Here is a 23124-nt window from a genome sequence, read left to right as displayed (position 1 = left end):
CGGCCAGGCTCAGCCTGGGACCCCTCTTGGAGTGGGGTCGGTTCGGGCGGGGGAGAAGGTGCCGTCCTCGAGGAAACTCGCCCACCCACAGCTTTGTCTCTGCCCCTGGAACGCGCGTGTGGGGTCCCTGGACGTCCCTGGCGATGGGTGGACCTTCTGCCGAAGTTTCCTAAAGTTTGCAGGACAGACAACTAAAGGTCCATAGACAGCGCGGGGGCGAGGGGAGGGGCGCACAACTTGTATTTTTGCCTTGTATCGTGGATGAACTCTCCCTCCCCACTGTGTTTGCTTTTCCTTTTTAACTTAGCTTTTGCTGACAAGTCGAAAGTCAGTTCTCCTTTTAGTGATTAACTCCGTTAGCGTTTTTGGGGGGGCCTATGGAATGTTGTCATTTCCTCCTATCTATAGAACTCGTGTTTCTGTCGCAGCGTGTGACACATACCCCTCCCCCCGCCGCCCCCTTGCCGCTGTGGTTGGAGTCTTGTTGGGAAATAAAAGAGGGGGAGGGGTGTAGAAATTGTGAGTTCGTTCAGTCAGATCTACAGAATTGATTGCTCCTGCTGAACTTTTCTGAAGTGAAGCGGTATAATGATAAGTGAAAGGCATGAAACTGATTTTATAAAATTCGTGAGCTGGAAGGAAACTTGGAGATCCTATAGTCAGTCATTGAATTCCAGAGATGTTAGGTAACTTAACCAAAGTAACAGCAGAATGGGAACTAGCATAAGTTTGCTCCTTTATATCCAGTTCCCAAGCAATAGTAAATGCTATTTACTAAGTAATAACAGGCCAACAGTCTTTATTCCTTAATCAATCTGACCCCTAGCTCCCAACTTTGCTTTTGCTTCGACATGAATTTTGATGACATAGTGGAAAAGTATCCCCTCATTTACTTTTTCAACAAAGCAAAGTTGGGGGCTAGGGGGCAGACTGATGAAGGAATAAAGACTGTTGGCCTGTTATTACTTAACAAATGCTGTTCCTTTCCCTCTATTAAATTTAGGGGCCAACATTTGGATGAAGACACTGTCTTAACTCGTTCAGCCCTCATAATCTGTTTTCTAGATGAGGAAACAGGCACATAGAGTACCTTGCCCAAGTTCTCGAAACTAATAAGCAATAAGAAACTAGTGTGTGTTTTTGAGCCACTTTGGGTTTCAGTGGTAACCTTGAAAAAAAATTAAATCCAAACATTGTTCTACTCCTTTGAAAAAAGCAGGTGTATACCTCCGGCAAGAACTTCTTAAGGGAAGGAGGGTTTCCGCTACAGATGTTCAATTTACTTTTGAATTGGGAAATACAATGTAAAAACTTTAGTGCCCACATCAAACGTTTTTGAGTTCCACTGTGTGGAGTGGCATCTCTTCAAGTGAGAAATAGGGCCAGGCAAACTAGTTTTGCAATTTTTGCAGGTTGGGACTGAGTTTGTTCTGTTGACATTGGGAGTGCAAGAACCTCTTGTCAGCTGAAAAACTGGATGAAGGAGCTACAAGTACCATCCTTTACTCAGGTCCTTGTAGATCATGTGACCCAGCCTTGAAAGAAGCAGGCAGAAAAGCTAGATTCAGAAAGCTTTGGTATAAGCACTGATTTTCAATAGGTTGTTGATTAAAGTTCTGGGTCCCCCCTCTTCCCCCTGCCCCTTCATCCATGGAGGTTATGACAGAGTGGAACAGAGTGCTTAGAGAAGAGAATTCTTGAGTGTAGAGTTTGAGAACTTTGCCATGGTGGAGAAACAAGCTGGGGATACGGTACTTACAGACTAGGTGGAGCAGTGTTGGTCAGTATGGTGGCTGTTACGCCCAAGAGCGGAGGCCGTCCACCTGAGCTTCTCACTTCATATCCTACGGGACGGTGACTGCAAAGCAAATAACGTGCTCTCAGCCTTCAGTTTGCTTTCTGTCTTCATGCATTCTACTTTAGAGACAGTCTGTTCTATCACCTGGATCCCTAATTTCTACCCACAAAGTATATTTGAGATGAGAGGCTCACCTTGTGTGGCAAAAGGGAACATGCTAATCCACCCAGGAGCAGCTACTCTAGATTAAATTTATGGACTGAATCCTGGTATGATTACAATAATTAGTAAATAGTTATACAGTAGCCCCCCTTTATCCATGGGGAATATGTTTTAAGACCCCAGTGGATTTCTGAAACCGTGGATAGCACCGAACCCTATGCAAGGTGGGCAAAACTAGGTTTACAGGTGTTCATATAGGAAATAATACAATAATTAATAAATAGTAACAAGAATAAATTCTGTTTTGTGTACTTACAATTGTAAACCTACTTTTGTCCCCCTCCCCCCCGTATATACCATGTTTTTTCCTATACATACATACCTTTTCACATAAAGGAAGCACTATACAGCTTCTCTTTGGCATATATGAATTGCCAGCATCACTACTACTGTTCTTTGGGGGCCATCCCATTATTAAGTAAAGTGAGGGTGACTTGAACACAAGCACTGTAATACGGGGACAGTCAGATGCTAAGTGTCTTGCTGAGCAAAGGGGTGAGTCATGTCCTGGGTGAGACATGCTATTCTCAATTTAAAACTTATGGATTGTTTATTTCTGGAATTTTCCATTTAATCTTTTTGGACCACAGTTAACCATGAGTAACTAGCCAAAACCGCAGAAAGAGAAACCGTGAATAAAGGGAACATACTGCATAGCATGACTATGTTCCAAACACTTATCTCAGAGCTACATGTGTGTTAGCTCACCTGCTCTATGAGGTAGGTACCGATACTATCCCCAGAGAGGTTAAGTATCTTGCGTTGAGGTTACACAGTAAGTAATGGAGCCATTATTGAGATTAGTAAGATTTCAAACCCAGGCATCAGGTCTCAGAGTCTACCTCTCAACAGTGGTGGCTGAATTGCAGAGCTTACCCTTACCCTGTTACAGGCAGTGTTAACAGGCAGTTCTCTTGCATTCTCTCTCACTCAGCCGTCCAGTGTTGGGGCCTGAATGAGATGACGGGATTTTTAATGATTTATGCCTTACCTTTTCTGATCAAGCATTTATTGTGAACAAATAGCACTTTTGTCCTTTTTTAGACTGAATTTTTTTTTTAAAGGACACATACCTTGCCCCAAAAATACTTATTTTGAAGAACACAGGTTTCCAAAGTGGAGTGTACACATCTGTGTATTGCAGATGAATGCTTAAAGTTGTTCTTATTGGTGGGCGTATACAAAGCTTGGAGACCACTAATTTGGAGAGATACCAGTACTGGATTGAAAGATGGTGAGGGAGGGCAGTTTGGGAGCAGCCAATGTCAAGATTCCAAATGGAAGCAGTAGTGCTGGGACTTGAGCCATCACTTGTACGATATGTGTGCTGCTTTAAAATCCTGGGGGGGGGTGTGTTTGGGGGTAGGATTTTTCATGGTATAGACCTCCCAGGTTACAGAGCAGTGGAGTGGCTATATATACTTAATAATTTCCTTAATTCCCCTTCACACATCAAATATGAGCAGTTCCCTGGAGATCGCTGATGGTCAAAGGAGAAAGAGCTCATCCTAACTGGGAGAATAGAGCATCTTCACATTAGGTAGGGACAGCCTATGTGGTTTATTTTTTCTCCTATTTCAACTCATTTTTCTTCTTTTGCAGGTTCCGGGGTTGGAGTTATAAAGGAAGTGAATGTGATCCCATGCCCCATTCAGCCCTGCCATCTGCAGAAAGGGCAATCTTATGCTGTCAATGTCACCTTCACCAGTAGTGAGTAAAAGTGGCTCTTACCTTCAACTTCATCTTAAACATAACATCAGTCTCAAGTATTGGGATGAGCATGGGAATGTGAGGGAGGGGAATTGCAGTAAGAATTCTGTGATGCGGGGGCTGACCGGCAGACCCTGAACGACGGATGAATGATCAACACACGTTTCTGTGATAGAGAGGCTAAGGCACTACCTGGCTATCACCGCCAAGTAGCCCTGTTCGCCTACCTCCTTTGGCTTTTATTGTAACACAGCTTGAACTAAAATTAACCTCTAGATACATTCAGCAGAATAAGTATCCTTGAGAAAGTATATGCTTCTACAAGGTCAAGTCTTTAAAGACTAAACATAGAGATTCTAGCAAAATACCCTGGGGGATCGGACTTGTTTGGAAAAGTCAAGGTAGAAGCTGCCGCCTTCAGCAAGGTCCCCTCAGAGGCTCTCGACCTTTTAGAGAATCCTCCTTACAGACATTCCAATTGCGTTCTGTGCTTCCCCACACTGTGACCTCCCTTCCAGCCTGTGTATAGCTAGGATTGGCTATATCCTTGGACATCCTTCTCATATGGGGTTCCCATATTGCCTGTTTCCCAAAGTCCAGACTCCCTCAAAGCAAAGAGAGATTTCCATGTGTTCACAGGTGAGAGAAGACAGCTTGGATCTCTGTGTCCTATTTCGGACCATATTGCGCAGTAGGCTTTTATGGGAATGTCAGCTGTTTAGCTACAGACTTCAGAGTATTAGTACAGACCCCAATTCTGTAGACTTTGGAACTCCTCTAAATGTTATTTTAAGCAATATGCCTTCTAGCTATTAAGTCTGTTCTGCCTCAAAACACAAGAGTAATTAATACTTAGGTTTAGGGAACTCACTGGGGACCCAAGAAGCAATCAAGAAATCTGAGAAATTGCTTCAACTTGAAGAAACATTGGAACCTGTTGCTTTGTGGTACCACATTTATCACCTTCAGATTTCCAGGAATCTAGATAACCGCATAATCTTTATTTCTAGGAAGGTATCTACCCTGAATCCTTCTTTTATTTTCTATCCTTTGGAACTAGATTAGACAGTCTAATAAGAAATATCAAAACACACTTTCCCATTGCACTGAAGACTGGAGAATGGGTCTTCCTGGCTGAGCTGAAAGAGCAGACTGGCAGGAAGCAGAGCAAAGCAGATCGTGGAGGTGCAGAGCAGAGCTGTCTATTCAGAGGGCCTGGCCCCAGCGCTGCCTCACGGCCATGCTGTATCACAGTTAAGCTGTTTTTCACTGAATAAAGTTTCCTTCTTCACTGCACATATCCCCCACTCCTGTCATCTCTTATTCTTAAGCCTAAAGACATCACCAACCCAGACAGAAAGAAAGAAACAGCCCATAGCTTGTCTGCTTTTGGGCTAAGATTAAAGTGTAGTACCTGTTCTTACCAGTTTAATATCTGATACATCCTCTCTGTACCTCTGGAAACGGTACACACACACACAAAAAGCAGAGCCAATAGTCCGGATCTCCAGAATGACCTAACAGCTTATAATTCTGGTTGCCCTCATTTTATTATATTTATTCCTCCTGCCCATCTTTTCATCTGGAGGGCAGAGCTTAGCCAGAAATGCACCTCTTTCTAATCTTATCCAGTTTCTAAAGGGTTACCTCTTTTTCTACTGCTACAGTCCATGGTATGTATATAGATTCTGTATTCCTTCTTTCTACATTGCCTTCTATTTTATTCTTAATTTCTAATGGAATCCTTTGTGTGGGAGTATTTGAGAATTCAGAGACCAGCCTCCTAAAACTCTTTAAGATACATAATCCACTTTGACAAAAGCTGATGGAAATAGTAAATAGAAAGTTAACAGCCAAAAATCAGTTACTTTGTTGAATGAGATTATTTATCCAAGTAGCTCTGATTCTCTTGAGAAACTGTGAAAGGCAGTGAGGGGCAAGGTGGGGTTAAGAGCAAAGAAAACAATTCTTTGTGTGTGTTTTTTGCACTGATACCCTTTTATTTTTTGCATAATTCAGTAATTTTTCAAGTTTTGCAGTAAATGCTTGCTCTGCATTCACATAGGTATAAAGCATAACTACAAAGAGAAATAGACCCTAGGAATTAAGAGCTACAAACGTTATGATTTGCTATCATAGCAATGCGGTTGCTTGAGAATATATCTGAATTTTTATTTAGAGTTTGGAAATAGGCTGTTTCCATCACTATTCTCTTTTTTTTTCCTCTTAGGTACTCAATCTCAAGGGAGCAAAGCCGTGGTGCATGGCATCGTGATGGGCGTCCCAATTGCCTTTGCCATTCCTGAACCTGATGGTTGTAAGAGTGGAGTCACCTGCCCCATCGAAAAAAACAAGACTTACAACTACATGGCTAAACTGCCAGTGAAGAGTGCGTACCCCTCGGTAAGTGACCTTGTTGTTGAGGACACTGGAGATCTTGTGACTAGATTAGATATCTGAGGAGGGGGGCAGGAAGAAAAAAGTGGAGTTGAGTCCTTCTACTCTGTGAAGGAAAGGTGCCTGAGGGAAGGAAATAAGTTAGAGTGTTAGGAATCACGAGGTACACAGATATTTTTTTAGAGTTCTTTTGTTCTTTGTCTATAGCCTAATGGATAGCCATTTTTATATACAACTAGAGCCCCAGTGCACGAAATTCGTGCACGGGGCGGGGGTGGGGTGGGGCGGGATCCCCTCAGCCCAGCCTGCACCCTCTCCAATCCGGGACATCCCTCTCACAATCCAGGACTGCTGGCTCCTACCTGCTCACCTCTCCCCCGCTTGCCTGGTTGCCCCCAACCGCCCCCCCCCCCCGTACTGGCCTGGTCGCCCCTAACTGCCCACCCTCTGCTGACCTGGTTGCCCCTTACTGCCCCCACTGCTGGCCTGGTCTCTTCCAACTGCCTCCCCTCACTGGCCTGGTTGCCCCAACTGCTCCACCCCACCGGCTAGGTTGCCCCCAACTGCCCCCCCTGTCAGCCTGGCCTGGTCACCCCACGCAGCTTGCTGTTCAGTTGTTTGGTCATCCCTCACTAACCCCCCTGCCGGCCAGGTCGCCCCATGCAGCCTGCTGTTCAGTCGTTTGGCCATCCCTCACTAACTCCCCTGCTGGCCTGGTCACCCTACGCAGCCTGCTATTCGGTCGTCTGTCCAGTGGTTTTGGTTGTGACGGCCCCTGACTTTTTATATATTAGGATATTTCACTGGACCACTCTTTGTAGAGATGATATTATCCCTTTTTTACAGTTGAAGAAATTTGAGCTTCCAATATTATGCAATATGAACAGAGTCCACTCTGCAAAGGAATATTACAGCCTTGACTTAGAGCCAAGTCTTGTGATTTCAAAACCTGTAAAGTGTCAAAAGATTTTAGTCAGATATCAAATAATTCAAGATTTCAAGTTGTCATAGCATTATCATCAGAAAATCCTGGTTTCTCCATTAATCTGTTAACAAGAGAGAAGTAGCTTGTTAGCTCCATAGCAGAGAGGTAGCTTTTTCCACTCTTCTTTCTCCCCTCCACCCCCTCCAACCCGTACTTATCTTCACCTCTGACTCACCCTGCTATGCCTACTTTTTCTTCTACCAAACATTTATAAAATAGAGCCTGCTGGAATGGACCTGTATTAAAAATATGAATCTTGATAAGAATGGAGGAAGTAAAAGGATTACTTTTTTCCAATCAAATAGAACCCAGGAGCAATCTGGCCATTGATTTTCTAGAAATGGCAAGTAATTAAAGAACATCCTAAAAAGTCTCTAATGTAGCGAGTCTATGTTTAAGGGATGTCAGAGACCCTAAAGGTTAGGGACAGGTTTGTAGATTAATATGCAAAGTAGCATTATAATCGCAGGCGTTTCGGCGCCTCAATTATTTATATAGAGTGTCTAGTTAGGGCCTGATAGATAGTAGGCACTTTCTATGTGGTAGTTATTAAGTGAATTAATTTTATTTGAAAAACAGCTTAAACTATGTTAATTTAAGCACTAAGGGAAACAGTAGTTAATGTGTACTTGTTCTTGAAAAACTTACAAAACAAGGTTAGAGAAACCTGGGTATCACTGTCATTCAAATGTTGAATTTTAAGAAAGGAAATAAAAATACGGTTTAAGCCCTGGCTGTTGTGGCTCTTTTGGTTGGAGCTTTGTCCTGTACACCGAATGGTCTCAGGTTCGATCCCCAGTCAGGGTACGTGTGGGAGACAACCGAGCAGTGTTTCTCTCACACGTCAATCTTTCTCTCTCTCTCCCTTTTTCTCTAAAATCAATTTTTTTTAAAGCAGTTTAGAGAATTTAACTGAAACTATATGCTACAAGGATTATCCTTTCTGAAATTATTCATATGGTAGTAAACTTCTTTGGACATCCTTTCTGCTTTGATAGTTTCATTTCCAACTAACAAGTAAATTTCTTGTACTTTAACAATCTCTGCTCTTCATGGTTACAGTTGGGAAAAGCTGAATCAGATTGCCAAATACAAGAGAAATTGTCTCAGTGTAAAATCATTTTTTATGTAAACCTTCATTTATAGAAAAAATGCTTTAGAAATTATATTTGATAAGTTTACTTGGTTATTATTCTAAAGTTTAAATACACAGGCTGTGTCCACTTCCCAAGCAGCTTTCCTGATGCCATGATTTAAGAAAAAATGCGTGAGAAATTGGGCAGTTTATTACAATGTACTCCTAGGATTCATAGTTAAACCAATTCTGGATTGAGATGAGATCCTAGTTTCATTTTTCTTAATTCTTTTTCTCTTTCTCCAGATAAAACTGGTGGTGAAGTGGGAACTTCGGGATGACAAAGACCAGTGTCTCTTCTGCTGGGAAATCCCAGTACAGCTTGAAAACTAGAGCTGTTTGATGCCTGTATGTCCGTCTGGGGATGAGAGCATGAGTGGAGGGAGGGGAGGAGAAACCAAGTCTAAACTAAATCAGTGCCATAAGAGGAAAGGAATTTCTAAACTGCTGTTTATGCCTCTCAACCTCCAACTGCATCTCAGACCCTGTTTCCGGAGAGCTTAGAACTGCTGCCCTTGTAATATCTTTTGTAAAAGGGTTGAAGGAAAGAAGAGAGTGTGTAGGGATTGACCTAATTGTCTTCAGTGTTTTTTGCTGTTGGAATAAGGAGGGTCCAGTCAGACAGGACCAGAATGAGGTTGCTTAGGGATATTAGATAACCTGCCCTGAGGTTATTGGCCCTTGTAGTGGAGGACAGGTTCCAAACCACATTCCTCAAGCTGGGGTGTTACATCTCCAAGTGCCTCATTGAGTTCAGTGCATCATTGAGTCAGCAACAAGCCTGCTGACTCTTGACAGCGCCTCCAGCTCCACTGCCTCAACAATAATGACTTGGTCTCCAGTGGTATCCCGCGTTTCAGCAGAGTGGGAGGTGGTCTGCGACAAACTCAACTCTGGGTGGCTGGTTCTCCATGGTTATCTCATTTCTCCTTTTCTGTCTTAGGTGGTTTTCATTAAATTCAACAATTGATTAGCAGATGTTTGGTTTTTGGTGTGGTATTTTTTTTTTAACATTAATTTGACTTCTTTATGCACCTGGAAATGTCCCTTTGAATAAATAAAAACTTGGCAGTCTTCTGCATTTGTGCTTAGTCACCCGCTTCTTGCAGAGTATTTCCCCCAGATCCATGGAAGGTGGATGGATACCCAGTCCCATGGTCCCAGAGAGCAGTAAAGACACAACTCTCAGAAACTGCCTTTTGTCCCCTTCTTGCCCAGTTAGACCTTAGCTATCTACTAGTATTTTATAGGAAATGACTTTGTTCTGCTTTATTTGCATAATCTTATACCACCAAGTGTGCTTGAAATAAGCAGTGAAAGCCAACATCGCCTAGTTGAATAATAACATCTGAAAGGGCAAGGGAACGGAATTGAAGTGGGTGGGGGTGGTGAGGAGTTCAGTTGCAAGTTGTCGTGAAGCATAGTAGTCTTTTGGGAACCTTCCACGAGGCAAGCCTAGAAGCTTAAAAATGACATATGAAGTTGCAAGTAATGGTTGCATTAATTAAATCCTGTTTCCTGCTTTTGAAGTACAAGTGTAATCATGGGGCATAGATTTTGCTGCCTGTTTTAATCAGTGTACTACCAGTCAGCTTGTAGCTGTCACAGGGATCACCCGCTAGTCACAAGTGAGTTGTGTAATGTGAACCTTGAAAGGCTTACCTGTTTTTGGTTAGGGTGTTTATACAGCAAATAAGTCATTTGGTCCAGTTCTTTTCATCCCACTAATTTCACTTGGATTTCTTTGGCTGGTGAGTTTCCCAGGAAAGCCACCAGGGGACAGCCAGGGATCGGGAATAAAGTTATCAACAGCCAAGATATTCTAGTTAATTCCCGGAGCCATTCAACCACTGTGCTCTGTAGCTAAGACCTTTTGTGTATCCCATCACATTGTGACCGGAGGGACAGCCCTCTCTGCCTCCCCATGACGGACCCTAGGTATATCAGACTTGTAAGAATTCCAAAGGGATTCTGTGGTCGCTGGCTTCAGACTGCCAGTAGTTGGATCTTGGCTTCACCAATTAATAAGACTACCAGTGCGATCTTTATAAATCCCTATGCTCTCCAGTGCTTCAGTCTCCTTACCTGCTAAATAGGGATAATTACAATAGGGCTCTGAGGATTAAATGAGATGATGCATGTAAAACATTTAGCATGACCCCTGGCGCATAGCACAGACTCAGTACATGTTAGAGTTACTCTGGGAGACAAGCATTGTTCTTCACCTAGAAACATCAGGAATAGCAAATTCAGTCTGATGTGTGGTATGTCACCTTGGAAAAATGAGGCTGTCTCTGTGCACGGAGAGCTTTGTTAGGTGCCCGGAAAGCTCAGTTCTCCTGTCTGCTCTCTCCTGATCCCCAGAAGACTTCATGTCATTGAGCTCCTTTGAGGCTAAAGGCTACCCACCCTGCACTTCATACTCCCACCCTCAAATGGGACACGACAGGAGAAAAGCAGTTCCGCTAACCTGTATCCTTCAGTCAGAGCAGAAGGGTAACGCAACAGCATATACCTGTTTACCGGCCAATGTGAGGCCACTTGGATCCTGCAGCAGTGAGCTAGTTAGGGCTCCTGCGGGGGGATTAGTTTGAAAGGTCATCTTCCGTACAGACGGTTCACAGGTGCCCCCGGAGTCATTAAAACATTGAGAAGCACTGAATCTTAGGCTGTATAAAAAAGGTCATGTTCTTTCCAACGACAGTCTCATACTTTTCTCGTCCACTGAGCAAGCCATGGAGGCTTAGACACATCTCTCTTGCATGAATTCCAGACTCCAATGATTTTTAAAAAAACAAACAAAAAATGAGAGGCACCCCTGCTTACAGAGTAAAGGGAACACAATACCTATATCCCCGGTTTGGTGGAGTGCTAGGTGGGAGGCCTGGCATTTAGTCCCATCAGGCCAATAAAAAGCAAAAAGCATGGAGTAATTTCCAGTCCTCCTTGGCTTTGAAATCTTAGTTGACTTCTTAAAGGAAACAAATTCATCTTAATGATGCTTTGCAAAGGTTGATAAAACAGTCTGTTCTCTGAGAACACCCACAATAAAGGGAGGGTGGCTTGACACAGGTGAGGTTCAGGCTAAGGGAAGATGATCTGGAAATAGCCATTCGCATCAGATAATCCAAAAAGCAAATATTGCTTAAGTGACTGGGTTGGTTATGAGGACAGGGTTGTGGTACATAGGAAGAGATCGACACAGAGGAAAGGGTTATGTGTGAGAAATGTCACCATAATAATAGTCATCTGAAACAAGTGTTTTTCCCAAGGGACCTTTGGAGAGAATACAGAATAGGAACTAGGGCTTGGAGTATTTAAAGTCCTGGGATATTCAGTTTAGGGGTGTGTATGAGTGTGTATGAGTGTGTGTGTGTGTGTGTGTGTGTGTGTGTGTGTGTGTGTAATGGGATGGGCAGTGTTGTGTGACCTGAGTTTGAAAGTGGCGCTGGATCTCCACAGATGCTGCCTTAAAGAATCTTTAGACAAAGTTGAGTCATTTTGGGTGGTTGTGTCTTTTTCTAAGAAGAGAATCTCCTGGCCTATCCCTTGAATTCTAAACTGAATCCTATTCATTTACAGCTGTCAGTTGACTAGCAACTAAATGGTCTGGGTGTTGGTTGCCATGGAAACAGTTAAAAGTCCCATTGCTATGGGAACCTACCATGCTCTTGATATCAGGGGTTTGGATCCGAAAAAGTGGCGGGGAGGGTAGAGGGTGCAGCTCATGAGATGGGCTGTATAGTTGGCTGGACGGTCCTGGAAGAGAGTGAGCAGTGTGGTGAGCCTAGCTAGCTCCTTACGAATGCAACAGAAGAGCTGTGACTTCTTCCATTTTCTGCAGGCATTTCCCGCCTGTCCTCTGCTCATTGCCCCATGGTAGCCACAGAGCTCAGATGTTTGCTGTCCCAAATGGAGAGTAAGGGCATGAGATCCTGCGGTGGACCTAGCATGCCAGTGCTGCTACTCCTCATCTGCTTAAGCTCAGAGAGGAAAAGTCTTGGCTCCTCTCTGCATGGCAGCCTGTTCTCCACACACCATGTGCCTCAGATGAGCAGCCAGCAGGTGAAAGAGTCAACTTAGCTCTGACTGCCAGTGGGGCAGGCTGATAAGGAGCCTGGCAGACAAAATGGATGGCTGCTGGCCTTGAACATGGCAGAGACGCTGGGGCTTCCAGGGGAAGAAGCAGAAGGACAGGCAGGCAACAGTAGTCTCTGTTTGCAACATTAGAGAAATGCACGGCTTTGCTCTCAAACCCCTACCCACCCACATGCCTCCACCACAAAAGGGGGTTCTGCAAATGGAATAAATATTACAGACAGGTTTGACAGAGGCTCTCAAAGGATGCACACAGTAGTTGTAAGATTCTTTTCTGGGTTTTGCAATCAAGGGAAATAACTCACATCAGTGTTTAGTGGTGAGATGACCTGCTGAAGCAAAGAGAAAGCATTCCAGTGTTCTCCACATTGAAGGGATTGGGCTAGATCATCTCTAAAGTCGCTGTCAGAACTAACAGCTTCTGATGCATTGAGACTGTCAACAAAAGAACGTCCAGCCTATGGAAAAGTTTTATTCGAGTTTATTTGAACCAAATTTTAAGGACATGCCCAAAAGCAAGATGTCAAAGGATAGAGAAAATGCTCCCCAAATAGCAAGTTTTACAGCTTATTTTATATATTTACAGCTTATTTTATACATTAGAATCAAAGGAGAAAACGTAAGGAAGGTTGCAGGAAATCCATTGGTGGTAGGTTAAGGAAGCAGGAGAAAGCAGAACAGGAAAATATGTAAAATTGGGTAAAAAAACAAAATGGAGAAACACATGCTTCATTTGCATCGGTGGGCACAGGACAGTTAACATTTATAGCACATGGAGATGGTATATGGGGAGCAAGATAACAATGTTTTGAGGGGTCTAGAAAAGAAAATTACTCTGACACTTCAAAGGCAGGTTATCTGACAGGCATAAGAGCAATGGACAGAGCTCAGTTTCGGTGAAAACTGGCCTTTACTAAGGAAGCGACAGACCTGGGACAGGACTGCCTGCCATAGTCTGCCCAGTCAGGAGTTTAGGATCAGACCATCCATGTGGTTTTTTTGGCCATTGGGCTTGTCAGGTATCCCAGATAGTTCCCTGAGTCCTCAGGTTTGCTACATAGTCCCTTTTTTGTTCACAAGACACTGATGGGAAGTTTGGACACTGGGGGCAAGCAAACACAGACTAACCATACCTGTCAGAATAAAGAAATTTCCTGGAGTCCAGACGGACTATCACCTGGCTCACCTGTGGGACTTTCACCTGATTCTCCAGAATTCTGAAGTCTATGGTCTTGACTTTCTCTGCTGACCTTGCCTTCTCCTGCCTGGAGTTGTTGGTCTCTGCCCCTCCCAGGCAGCTTAGAGTCTAGGAACCTGGCACCAGAGAGAGAGAGATGCCACCCAGGATTGCCTTAGGACTGCTCCATAGGCAATTGAGCATTGCCCCAGCGTCTGTGGGGAAGTTTTCACTGTCGGATCATAGTAGTTGTTTATAGATTTCTGTAACATTTCAATTTTTCAATATATGCTGGCTTTGTATCCCACCTCCAACTGTTTCTAGCTGATTAACTTTGGATGAGTTATTTAACAACTTTTGGTTTTTGTGTGATAAGTACTATTAAGAACTACTCTTTATTTAACTTCTTAAGGCCTCAATTTTCTCAGCTGTAAAATAGGATAAGAGGACCCACCTCGGGGTGGTTTAATGATGACCTGAGGTGGTATATGCAAAGTGCTCAGTGCAGTGTCTGCCTCCAATAAGCACCTGATAATTATTATCCTCCTAGATAAGAAAAGAAGGTTGCAACCATGGAAACTGCTCAACGGCCATGGATTTGCCATGGATTTGTCTTCCAGGTTTAATCCCAGGTGCCTTTCAAGACTGTGGCCACCCTGATGGCCCTCCCTGTGGTTGGCCTTCATTAAGGTGGATTCTAATCCTCTCTTTATGACATTTAACCACATTCATGTTCATGTATAGTTTTGTGTGTTAGTTCACCTTCCTTCTCCACTGTAAACATATTAAGAATAGAGACTGCCCTGGCATCTTTAAGTAAATGCCCAGAATTCAGCACTCAGCAGTTGTTTAGTGAATTCTTCCAATATGAAAAAATGTCATGTTCTTGAGGTTTTGCATCTAACCACTTAACCCTATAGCAACCTTGGTCTCCAAAGGGACAGGAAGGTACTAGTCGATTTGGATTCCTTCTTCTGAAGAAGGGCGCATAGTGCCCTATCCTGGGTGGGCAGCTCTAGAGCAGGACTTGAGCTCACGTCTTGTAGAAGCCAGCTGCCATCGGTGTCTAGGACTCACTGACAACACTAGCTTGTCTCCAGCCTGCAGGCTGCCTGGCCCTGGACTTCAGGAGGAAATGGCTCCCCCTCCCTTCTGGCTGCTGTCTGTCTCCAGTTGAGTTCAACAAGCCTCCCGCCTCCCGGCTGCTCTTGGCTGCCCCTGTCTGGGTCATGGCTCTGTAGCTGCATATTGTATCAGCTTCCCTCTGAGAGGGTGAGAGAAAGCAGATTTGGCTTACCCAACTCTCTCCCCTCTCTGGTACGCTGAATCTCTGCAGCCCCTGGCAGGACCCCCTCGGCTTCCCACCAGAGCTTTCTCAGCAGGAACAAGGCCCAAGGAACTATCCGGAGCATCTCCCCAACTGTGACCACTGAGAACCATCTTCTTGCAAGGTGGGTACCAGGGAAAGTGCTGGGTAGGAAATAAAGGCATTGAATGAATGTAGGAGAAAAGCCTCTGGGCCTGACTGATTTGCCCTGACCTTGGATGAATCATTTAACCACTTTTAGTTAAATACCTCATAGAAGTGTTGTATGAACAAAAGGAGATGACAGGTGTGCGCCTGTAGCTTGGAAAAACAAAGGCTACTCACAGTCAGAATATCCATATCAGAGGCTAGCGGAGAAGACTGACAGACAATTCATCCTTTGGATTTTTCAGCTTAGTTCCTGTTGACTTGACCTGAACACACCCACAGGAAAAAACACACACACACACACACACACAAGAAAAGCAAGGTCCTCGGTTTGATCCCTGTAAGAGCAAGTTTAAGATTTGGCCACAAAACAGATGTCTAATGCAGCTGGCTCTCCTGAAATGTTTGCTGTTAGTCCTGAGGGTATAGAAGGCTTAGGCAACTGCTCACTTCTATTATCCTGACCACCATGCAGTCTAGTTAAATTTATACAGGCAGGACCCTGTACATTCCTTCAGGCAACACTTACTGAGCATCTAGTATGTGCCAGGCACTCTGCTGGGCCCTGGGGATGAAAAAATGAGTAAGGCAATGTCCCTGACTTCAAGGAGCTCAGAGTCTAGTGGGAGAGGCAAGCAGCAAACCATCACTGGGATATGGTGGGATACCGCCATGACGGTCACATGTACAGAATTCCATGGCCGCCCGAAGGCAGAGCACTGCGGCGATTTGTCATGGAAGGGGCAGAGCCAGGGCAGGGGCTTCTGCTGGCAGCATGACTGGAAATGGACATGTCTAACACTGTCCTAGATCTTTATACATCCATCACTTACGATTCTTTCATTCATTCCCCAAGCATAGCCCTGACCTTTGTCTTCTGAGATTTGGGGGGAAATATTTACTATAGTGAATTTACCTCTTCCTGAACTATTGATCTTGGTTCATTTGTTTTTTTCTTTTTTACTTCTTTTGTTTGTTTAAATATATTTTTATTGATTGGAGAGAGAGAGAGAAACATCAATTAGTTGCCTCCCATATACATTCCGACTGGGGATCAAACCCGCAACCCAGGCTTGTGCCCTGACCAGAAGTGAACTGATGACCTTTTGGTGCACGGGATGGTAGTCAACCAACTGAGCCACACCAGCCAGGGCTTTTTGTTTTTACTTAAAGTTCCTCCTACTTCATTTTCTGTGGAAGTAAGTAAGCATATTTGGTTATGTCCTGACTATGCTCCCAATATGTATATATATCCAGCTAAAATTATCGCTTTGGATTTTAGAGTTCTGGCCCCCACCCACCCAGCCCATCTGACCCACTTCTCCTTTCCCTGTCTATGCTGTAGCCACTCTGGTCTCCTTTCAGTTCCTAAAGTTGGTTGTGCTCCCTCCCCGCCAGTCACGGGACTCTTACAACATACTGTTTCCTCTGCTTGGAATGCTCCTCCCTCACTTAGTTAACTTTCTTTTTCAAATATATTTTTATTGATTTCAGAGAGGAAGGGAGAGGGAGAGATAGACACATCAATGATGAGAGAGAATCATTGATCGGCTGCCTCCTGCACACCCCCTACTGGGGATCGAGCCCGCAACCTGGGCGTGTGCTCTGACCAGGAATTGAACGTGTAACTTCCTGGTTCATGGGTCAACACTCAACCACTGAGTCACACCGGCCGGCATTAACTTTCATTTCCTTACCTCCTACTCGACCTCCACATTTCTGCAGAAATGTCTCTTCCTCGGGGAAGCAGTCCCTGACCACCTCGGCCAGATCAGAGCAAGTGCTTTGCTCTATATTCTCATAGCCTCCTATTCTCTCCCTTCCTCGCACAATTCAGAATTCCAGGTGATGGGATTATTTGATTAATGTCTGTCTCTCCAGGAATTTGTACCTACCATTAGGATAGAAAACCTTTCTACTTTGCCTATCACTGTATTCCCAGTGTCTAACTACTCTTAGTTTAAGGAGAAGGTGGCCAATAAATATTTTTGAATGAGTTAATGAATTAATTAATGGAATGATTAATGACTATTTGCCTTGTGCCTAAATGTGCCCAAAACTAAAAACAATACCAAACATAAAAACAAGGACAAGAACTGAACAGGGAGCCTCCTCTAATTGAGGCACAAAAAGAAGGTAGGCCTGACTGGTGTGACTCAGTGATTGAGCGTTGGTCTATGAACCGGGAGGTCACAGTTTGATTCCTGGTCAGGGCACATGCCCAGGTTTCCAGCTCCATCCCCAGTGGGGAGCGTGGAGAAAGCAGCCAATCAATGAGTTGAGTTTCTCTCATCATTGATGTTTCTTTCTCTTCTCTCCCTCTTCCTTCCTCTCTAAAATCAAGAAGAAAATTAAAAAAAAAAAAATAAGGTAGACCGGGCAGGATGTCCAGGACTAGGAGGCTCCTGGCTTGAAGGAATGGATGGCCAAGGAAGAAAAAATTGAGAGACCGAAGGTGCCTGGCAAGGTCAGACCTAGGAGGTGTCCTGAAAGGAGGGGGAATTGATAAATAAGTACTGAGTATCCGTTACCCGGCTTGTCCCTCAGATGTATTTGTGTCCCTTGGGTCTGGGTATAAGATAATGTGCAGGGATACAAAATTACAGGATATAACTGTCCCATTTTCCTACTGTTGTAACCGGACAACCAAAGGGTCCAGGCTGCCTGTCACCACTTGAGCCAAGGTTCAAAGTAGCCACAGGTTTGAATCATATATGAGCATTTATTCCAGTAATGCCAACTGCTTATATTGGGTAGAAGGGCAGAGATTATGTGGGAATGTAAGAATTACAGGCATGGAGAGGACATAAGGAAAACCAAGAGACATATGAAAACATGCTCAAAGTCACTAATCATCTGAGAGATGCAAATCAAAACAACAATGCGGTACCATCTCACACCTGTCAGAATGGCTACATCAACAAAATCAACAAAACTGTGGAAAACAGTATGGAGTTTCCTCAAAAAACTAAAAATGGAACTCCCATTTGACCCAGTGACCCCACTTCTAGGAATATATCCCAAGAAACTAGAAACACCAATCAGAAAGGATATATGTACCCCCATGTTCATAACAGCACAATTTACCATAGCTAAGATTTGGAAACAGCCTAAGTGCCCATCAGCAGATGAGTGGATTAAAAAACTATGGTATATCTACACAATGGAATACTACGCTGTGGTAAAAAAGAAGGAATTCTTACCATTTGCAACAGCATGGATGGAACTGGAGAGCATTATGCTAAGCAAAATAAGCCAGTCAGAGAAAGATAAATATCATATGATCTCACTCATTTGTGGAATATAATGAACAACATAAACTGATTAACAAAAACAGATCCAGAGACACAGAAGCATTGATCAGACCATCAAACCTCAGAGGGAAGGCAGAGGAGGGTGAGGGTAAGGGGGAGAGATCAACCAAAGGACTTGTATGCATGCATATAAGCCTAACCAATGGACATAGACAACAGAGGGGTGAGGGCATGAGTGGGAGGGGGGGGCAATGGGGGAATAAGGACACATATGTAATACCTTAATCAATAAAGAAAAAATATATAAATAAATAAAATGCAAATTAAAACCAAAAAAAAGGAAAATGGCTCTTACCTAAAAAAAAAAAAAAAAAAGAATTACCGGCATGGGAGAGTAGGTAAGGTATAATGGTTACAGGCAATAGAGCTAGGGGTTGCAAAGGGTGGGTGCCTCCAGGACTAGATTGTTTTAGCCACGAGATTGTAAATCTTTCCATAATGATGGGCAGTTCTCAGGAAAGGAGGGTGGACTGCATTCCAATGTTAGCTCCCATGTCCCAGGGCATACAACTCCCAGCCAGGTTAGAATGTGCTTTCTCTAATCAGAACAGAACCATCATGGTTAACAGAGCATGATTAACATTTCTTATAATTGTAGCTAGTCCCCAATACTCTACTTCTGCCCCTAACACTGTTTCAGTTATAACCAGACTTTAATGAATTGGAGGAAAGGAGCATTGTTTTATGTTAAAACCAATACTAAATAGGATATAATTTCATATGAGTATAAAAATTCATGAGACTTCTAAAGACGCTAATGATTTTAGAGGCAGTGCCATGAAAGAGTCTGAGAAGCATTAATATCTTAAAGTGCTTTTTTCCAAAGGATTCTGTCTGATTGAAGTTTTGTCAATCAAATACTACTAGAAATACATGGAGGACATGCTTTTTAGAAACTCTTCTTGTTCATTTTTGTACCGCCCACCACTCCCAAAAGACCTAGCACAGTGTCCTGTAGGCAGAGTACTTGCACATTGAGTGTTGAACGAACTCAACAGCTCTTAGTCTGGTCTACATTGCTCATTGGATTTCATTATCCAGATTGCTCTGCCTTCCTGCTCCTCCAGAGAGAGTCGGGACCACTTCTGTGTCTCTTTGGAGAGGCTCTAAATAAAGAAGCTTCATGGGGTGTTGTGTCCAAACTATTCCATGAAAGAATTGTGGGGGGACGAGGGGGAGGCAGCAAGAGTGAGATGAAAGCAGAAAGTACAAGAGAAATTAGCTTCCTGCCATTGCCTGGAAGGAAATTATTCCCTCATTTCTCTGCATGTTTCCATTGTTATCTTGTTTACGTTGGCTCCAGGAGAAACTACGAACTCCTTGAAGTCAGGGCTGGGGTCTGTTTTTAAAACAAGGCACCTTGAAACCAAATGCAAGCCCACTGTCCAGCCCAGGGAATCCTAGGGATCAGCGTAGTTAGACTCTTGGCAAAGTAACCATCGTAATTGCAGAGCCGTGACGAGCGAAGTTCTCAGCGGGAGGCAGTAGGTAGCAGGACGTTGGAACAGTAGGTGTGTGAGGAAGGCTGGGGAGCAGCAGTGGGAATAGGAGTGGTGATTACTGGGATTGATTCTCCCCAGGGGCTGAGATGAAGGAGACAATGTTCTCGGACTTAATCGCTGCTTTTAACTCCTCCAATGTAATCTCTAATGGTCCCTGGCTGGTGTGATTCAGAGCTTCCACCCCCAGGCCCCCCTCTCTGCCTACCTGAGCAAACTCTTTCTAGCTTCTCAGCACCTCTCTATCTCAGATCCAAGCCTGCTCCCTGCCTTTCCAATGCATCCGAGTCCCTTTGCATTCAGTGTTCAGGGACAGGGAAGGGGCGAGTCTGCATCTTTGTAGTCTGGACTACTCTTTCAAGAGCATAATGAATCAATCATCCCAGAAGCAGCTCTCTGATGAAAGGATCGGACCCGCTGGCAAAATGTAGCAAGCCAGAGGTCCTGGATGGCCAGTGCACGGGAGGTACCAGCAGGCAGTGCTGCGGTTTGGAAGCAACAGGCCAGGCTGCTCTCATGTCAGAAAAGGGCTGGAAATATGCCAAATAGAACAGGATGGAAAAACAAGAATCATCTGCGGTTAAAAAAGGCGCGGCGGGGGGGGGGGGGGGGGGGGGAGATAGTCAAGGGCATGAGATTTGTTGCCAAAGACGTTAGAGATGAGACAAGAACTAGGCAATACTTCTCCACTCCCCTCTTGACTGCGTCTTCTCCTCTTCTCATAACTTCCATGATAAATCGCCTGCAAATGGTAACCGCGCTGGTTGCACCCACTTGAAATGGCAGTCTGGCAGCCCTAAGATTGGCATTCAGGGACCATCTTTGTCACGAAAAGCAGAATTCTTGTTTGTTTTGGTAAATTAATTGCTGGCAGAGAGGGTTTTCATTTTCCAACCAGAACAATACAAAATGAAATTGCGGGGTTGGAAAGCACCGAAGGTTACTGTGGGTTACACTGCCAGACCTCTTGGCAACAAAAGCACTGCTGCTGCCGTCTCTGAATTTAAGACTCCAAATAGGCCACGGCTATGTGCTGAGCCCAATGTGTTCACATACGTAGCCCCTGAGCCTTCACCCCTTAGCATTGTGCAGGTGGGCAAAACCAGCCAGCCTGCCATTCTGGGGATGGGTGGGGCTGTCTGCACCTGGGCTGCGATCCCTGATCCCTGCCTCAGCTTGCAGGTGATGAGTGCAGAGTGGCATTGGAGGAGGACACCTTGGGGCCGTGTTAGTGAAAAGGCTCTGGGAAGTCTTGCTGGATAAAGGTCACTGTGGCCTCTGCACCTGAGCTGTCCTGCCATCTTCCCCGACACCAAACCTGACCTCGTCATCTTCCTACATAATGAGCCTGCGAGTTGGTCAGCAGCCTGTGCCATTCGCACCATGGGGAGCCGGTGGGTGTGGTGCCTGTGGAAGGATGATCCTCACAGAACTTACCAGAAGCCACAGACACACCTCAACATGCACACACTACAGAGATGCCAGTCCGCTTCTAGAAAGTGAAGGGAGGCCTAGATTTCATTCGGTTATTTGGGGAAGGTTTCCTGGAGGGGAGGAGATGTTTGACCAGTTATTCAAAGTGTATTTGGTTGACTTAGCAGAAAAAGGGAGGAAGTTCGGGGAGTGGATGAGGGGATGGTTGGAGGCAGGAGGATGTAGAAAACTGATTGTCCACAGAGGGGCCTAGCATGTCAGATTGGTGCCAGGTCAGTGAAAAGAGAGTGGGCCTGGGCCGGTCCTCCATGAGTAACTCAGGCTTAATGGGGGATGCTCACCTGAATGAGCTGGAGCTGGAAGGTTGGAACAGGGGGTCCAAACAGGAACTTTTCCTTATTGGGAGCTCAGTGCCAGAAATCAGACCAGGGAAAAGGCTGTCGAAAGAAAGGGGCTGGGAGGAGGATGCCTTTGAGGAAGAAGGAGGGAGAGAAGCTGGCCTGGGCTTCACTGGAACAGGAGAAAGAAGAGCCTAGAGCAGCGGTTCTCAACCTGTGGGTCACGACCCCTTTGGCGGTCGAACGACCCTTTCACAGGGGTCGCCTAAGACCATCCTGCATATCAGATATTTACATTATGATTCATAACAGTAGCAACATTACAGTTATGAAGTAGCAACGAAAATAATTTTATGGTTGGGTCACAATATGAGGAACTGTATTTAAAGGGCCAGAAGGTTGAGAACCACTGGCCTAGAGGGAACAGGACCCTGCCAGTTAAACCCCAGCCCTCTGGCCATCGAATAACACCTGTTAAAAAAAAAAAATGTGGCCCTGACTGGTTTGGCTCAATGGATAGAGAGTCGGCCTTCGGACTCAGGGGTTCCGAGTTCGATTCTGGTCAGGGGCATGTGCATTGGTTGCGGTCATGTCCCCAGTGGGGAGGGTGCGGCCACTGGCCTAGAGGGAACAGGACCCTGCCAGTTAAACCCCAGCCCTCTGGCCATCGAATAATACCTGTTTAAAAAAAAAAATGTGGGGCAGGGGCTGGGTGGAGAGGGAAGTCAGGAGGAAATCGGGGACAGCTGTAATAATGTCAACAATAAAAATTAAACTTAGCCCAGCTAGTGTGGCTCAGTGGTTGAACATCAACCTGTGAACCAGGAGGTCACAGTTCGATTCCTGGTCAGGGCCCATGCCTAACCCCTAGTAGGGGGTGTGCAGGAGGCAGCCGATCAATGACTCTCTCTCATCATGGATGTTTCTATCTCCCTCTCCCTTCCTCTCTGAAATCAATAAAAAATATACTTTAAAAATAATACAAATAAACTTTAAAAAATGGAATGAACAATACCTGTAAAGCAAATCTAACATTCAAAAAGAATAACTTTAACCTCTGTAATCTGATTTGATCAGAACATCTCCTTGATGTAGGTCAAAGGTTACTTCCATATACCAAGGTAGGAAAATGGAGGCTGTGGGACTAAAGTAATTTGCCTGAGGTCCCAGTCACACCCCATTCCTTTTGTAAGGCAGGCCAAGTGGAAGGGAAAGCCCCATTGGTCAGACTTCCCTTTCCCCAGGGGCCTTCCTGCTTTGCTAATAACCTTGTTCCCTGGGCTCCACTGGGTCAGCACCCCCAGGCATCCAGGTCCCAGGACCTGCTAGACCCCCCTTGGAAACTCAGACAAAAGCCTGCTGTACCTGCCCACCTCAGGACAGACAGAGGAGGAGGGATCGACTCACTTCCCTCCCCTGGCCTCTCCCTGCCTCTAGTTGCCCGCTCCATGTCAGCTCATTTCTCCCCTAGGTCCAGATCATCCTTGGATCAGTCCCTTCCAATCCACCCTCTGACTGCCCTGCAAGGGCCTTCCCCTCCTCT

The 23124-nt window shown here is 44.8% G+C and overlaps 1 protein-coding gene across 1 annotated transcript; it reads left to right on the top strand.

Annotated features, from left to right (window-relative positions):
• The first annotated feature begins 3558 nt into the window (after positions 1–3558).
• On the top strand, positions 3559–9225 carry NPC2 (Niemann-Pick disease, type C2). Its single transcript, XM_005883565.2, has 3 exons — positions 3559–3730; positions 5961–6133; positions 8494–9225. The coding sequence occupies exons 1-3, from the start codon at positions 3574–3576 to the stop codon at positions 8578–8580; spliced, it is 417 nt and encodes a 138-aa protein (XP_005883627.1). The 5' UTR covers positions 3559–3573; the 3' UTR covers positions 8581–9225.
• Positions 9226–23124: the final 13899 nt, after the last annotated feature.

Source organism: Myotis brandtii, unplaced genomic scaffold, assembly GCF_000412655.1.
Source record: "Myotis brandtii unplaced genomic scaffold, ASM41265v1 scaffold793, whole genome shotgun sequence".
Taxonomy (NCBI): Eukaryota; Metazoa; Chordata; class Mammalia; order Chiroptera; family Vespertilionidae; genus Myotis; species Myotis brandtii.
Note: the sequence above shows the minus strand (reverse complement) of the source record. Positions and strands in the feature narration are given on the sequence as shown.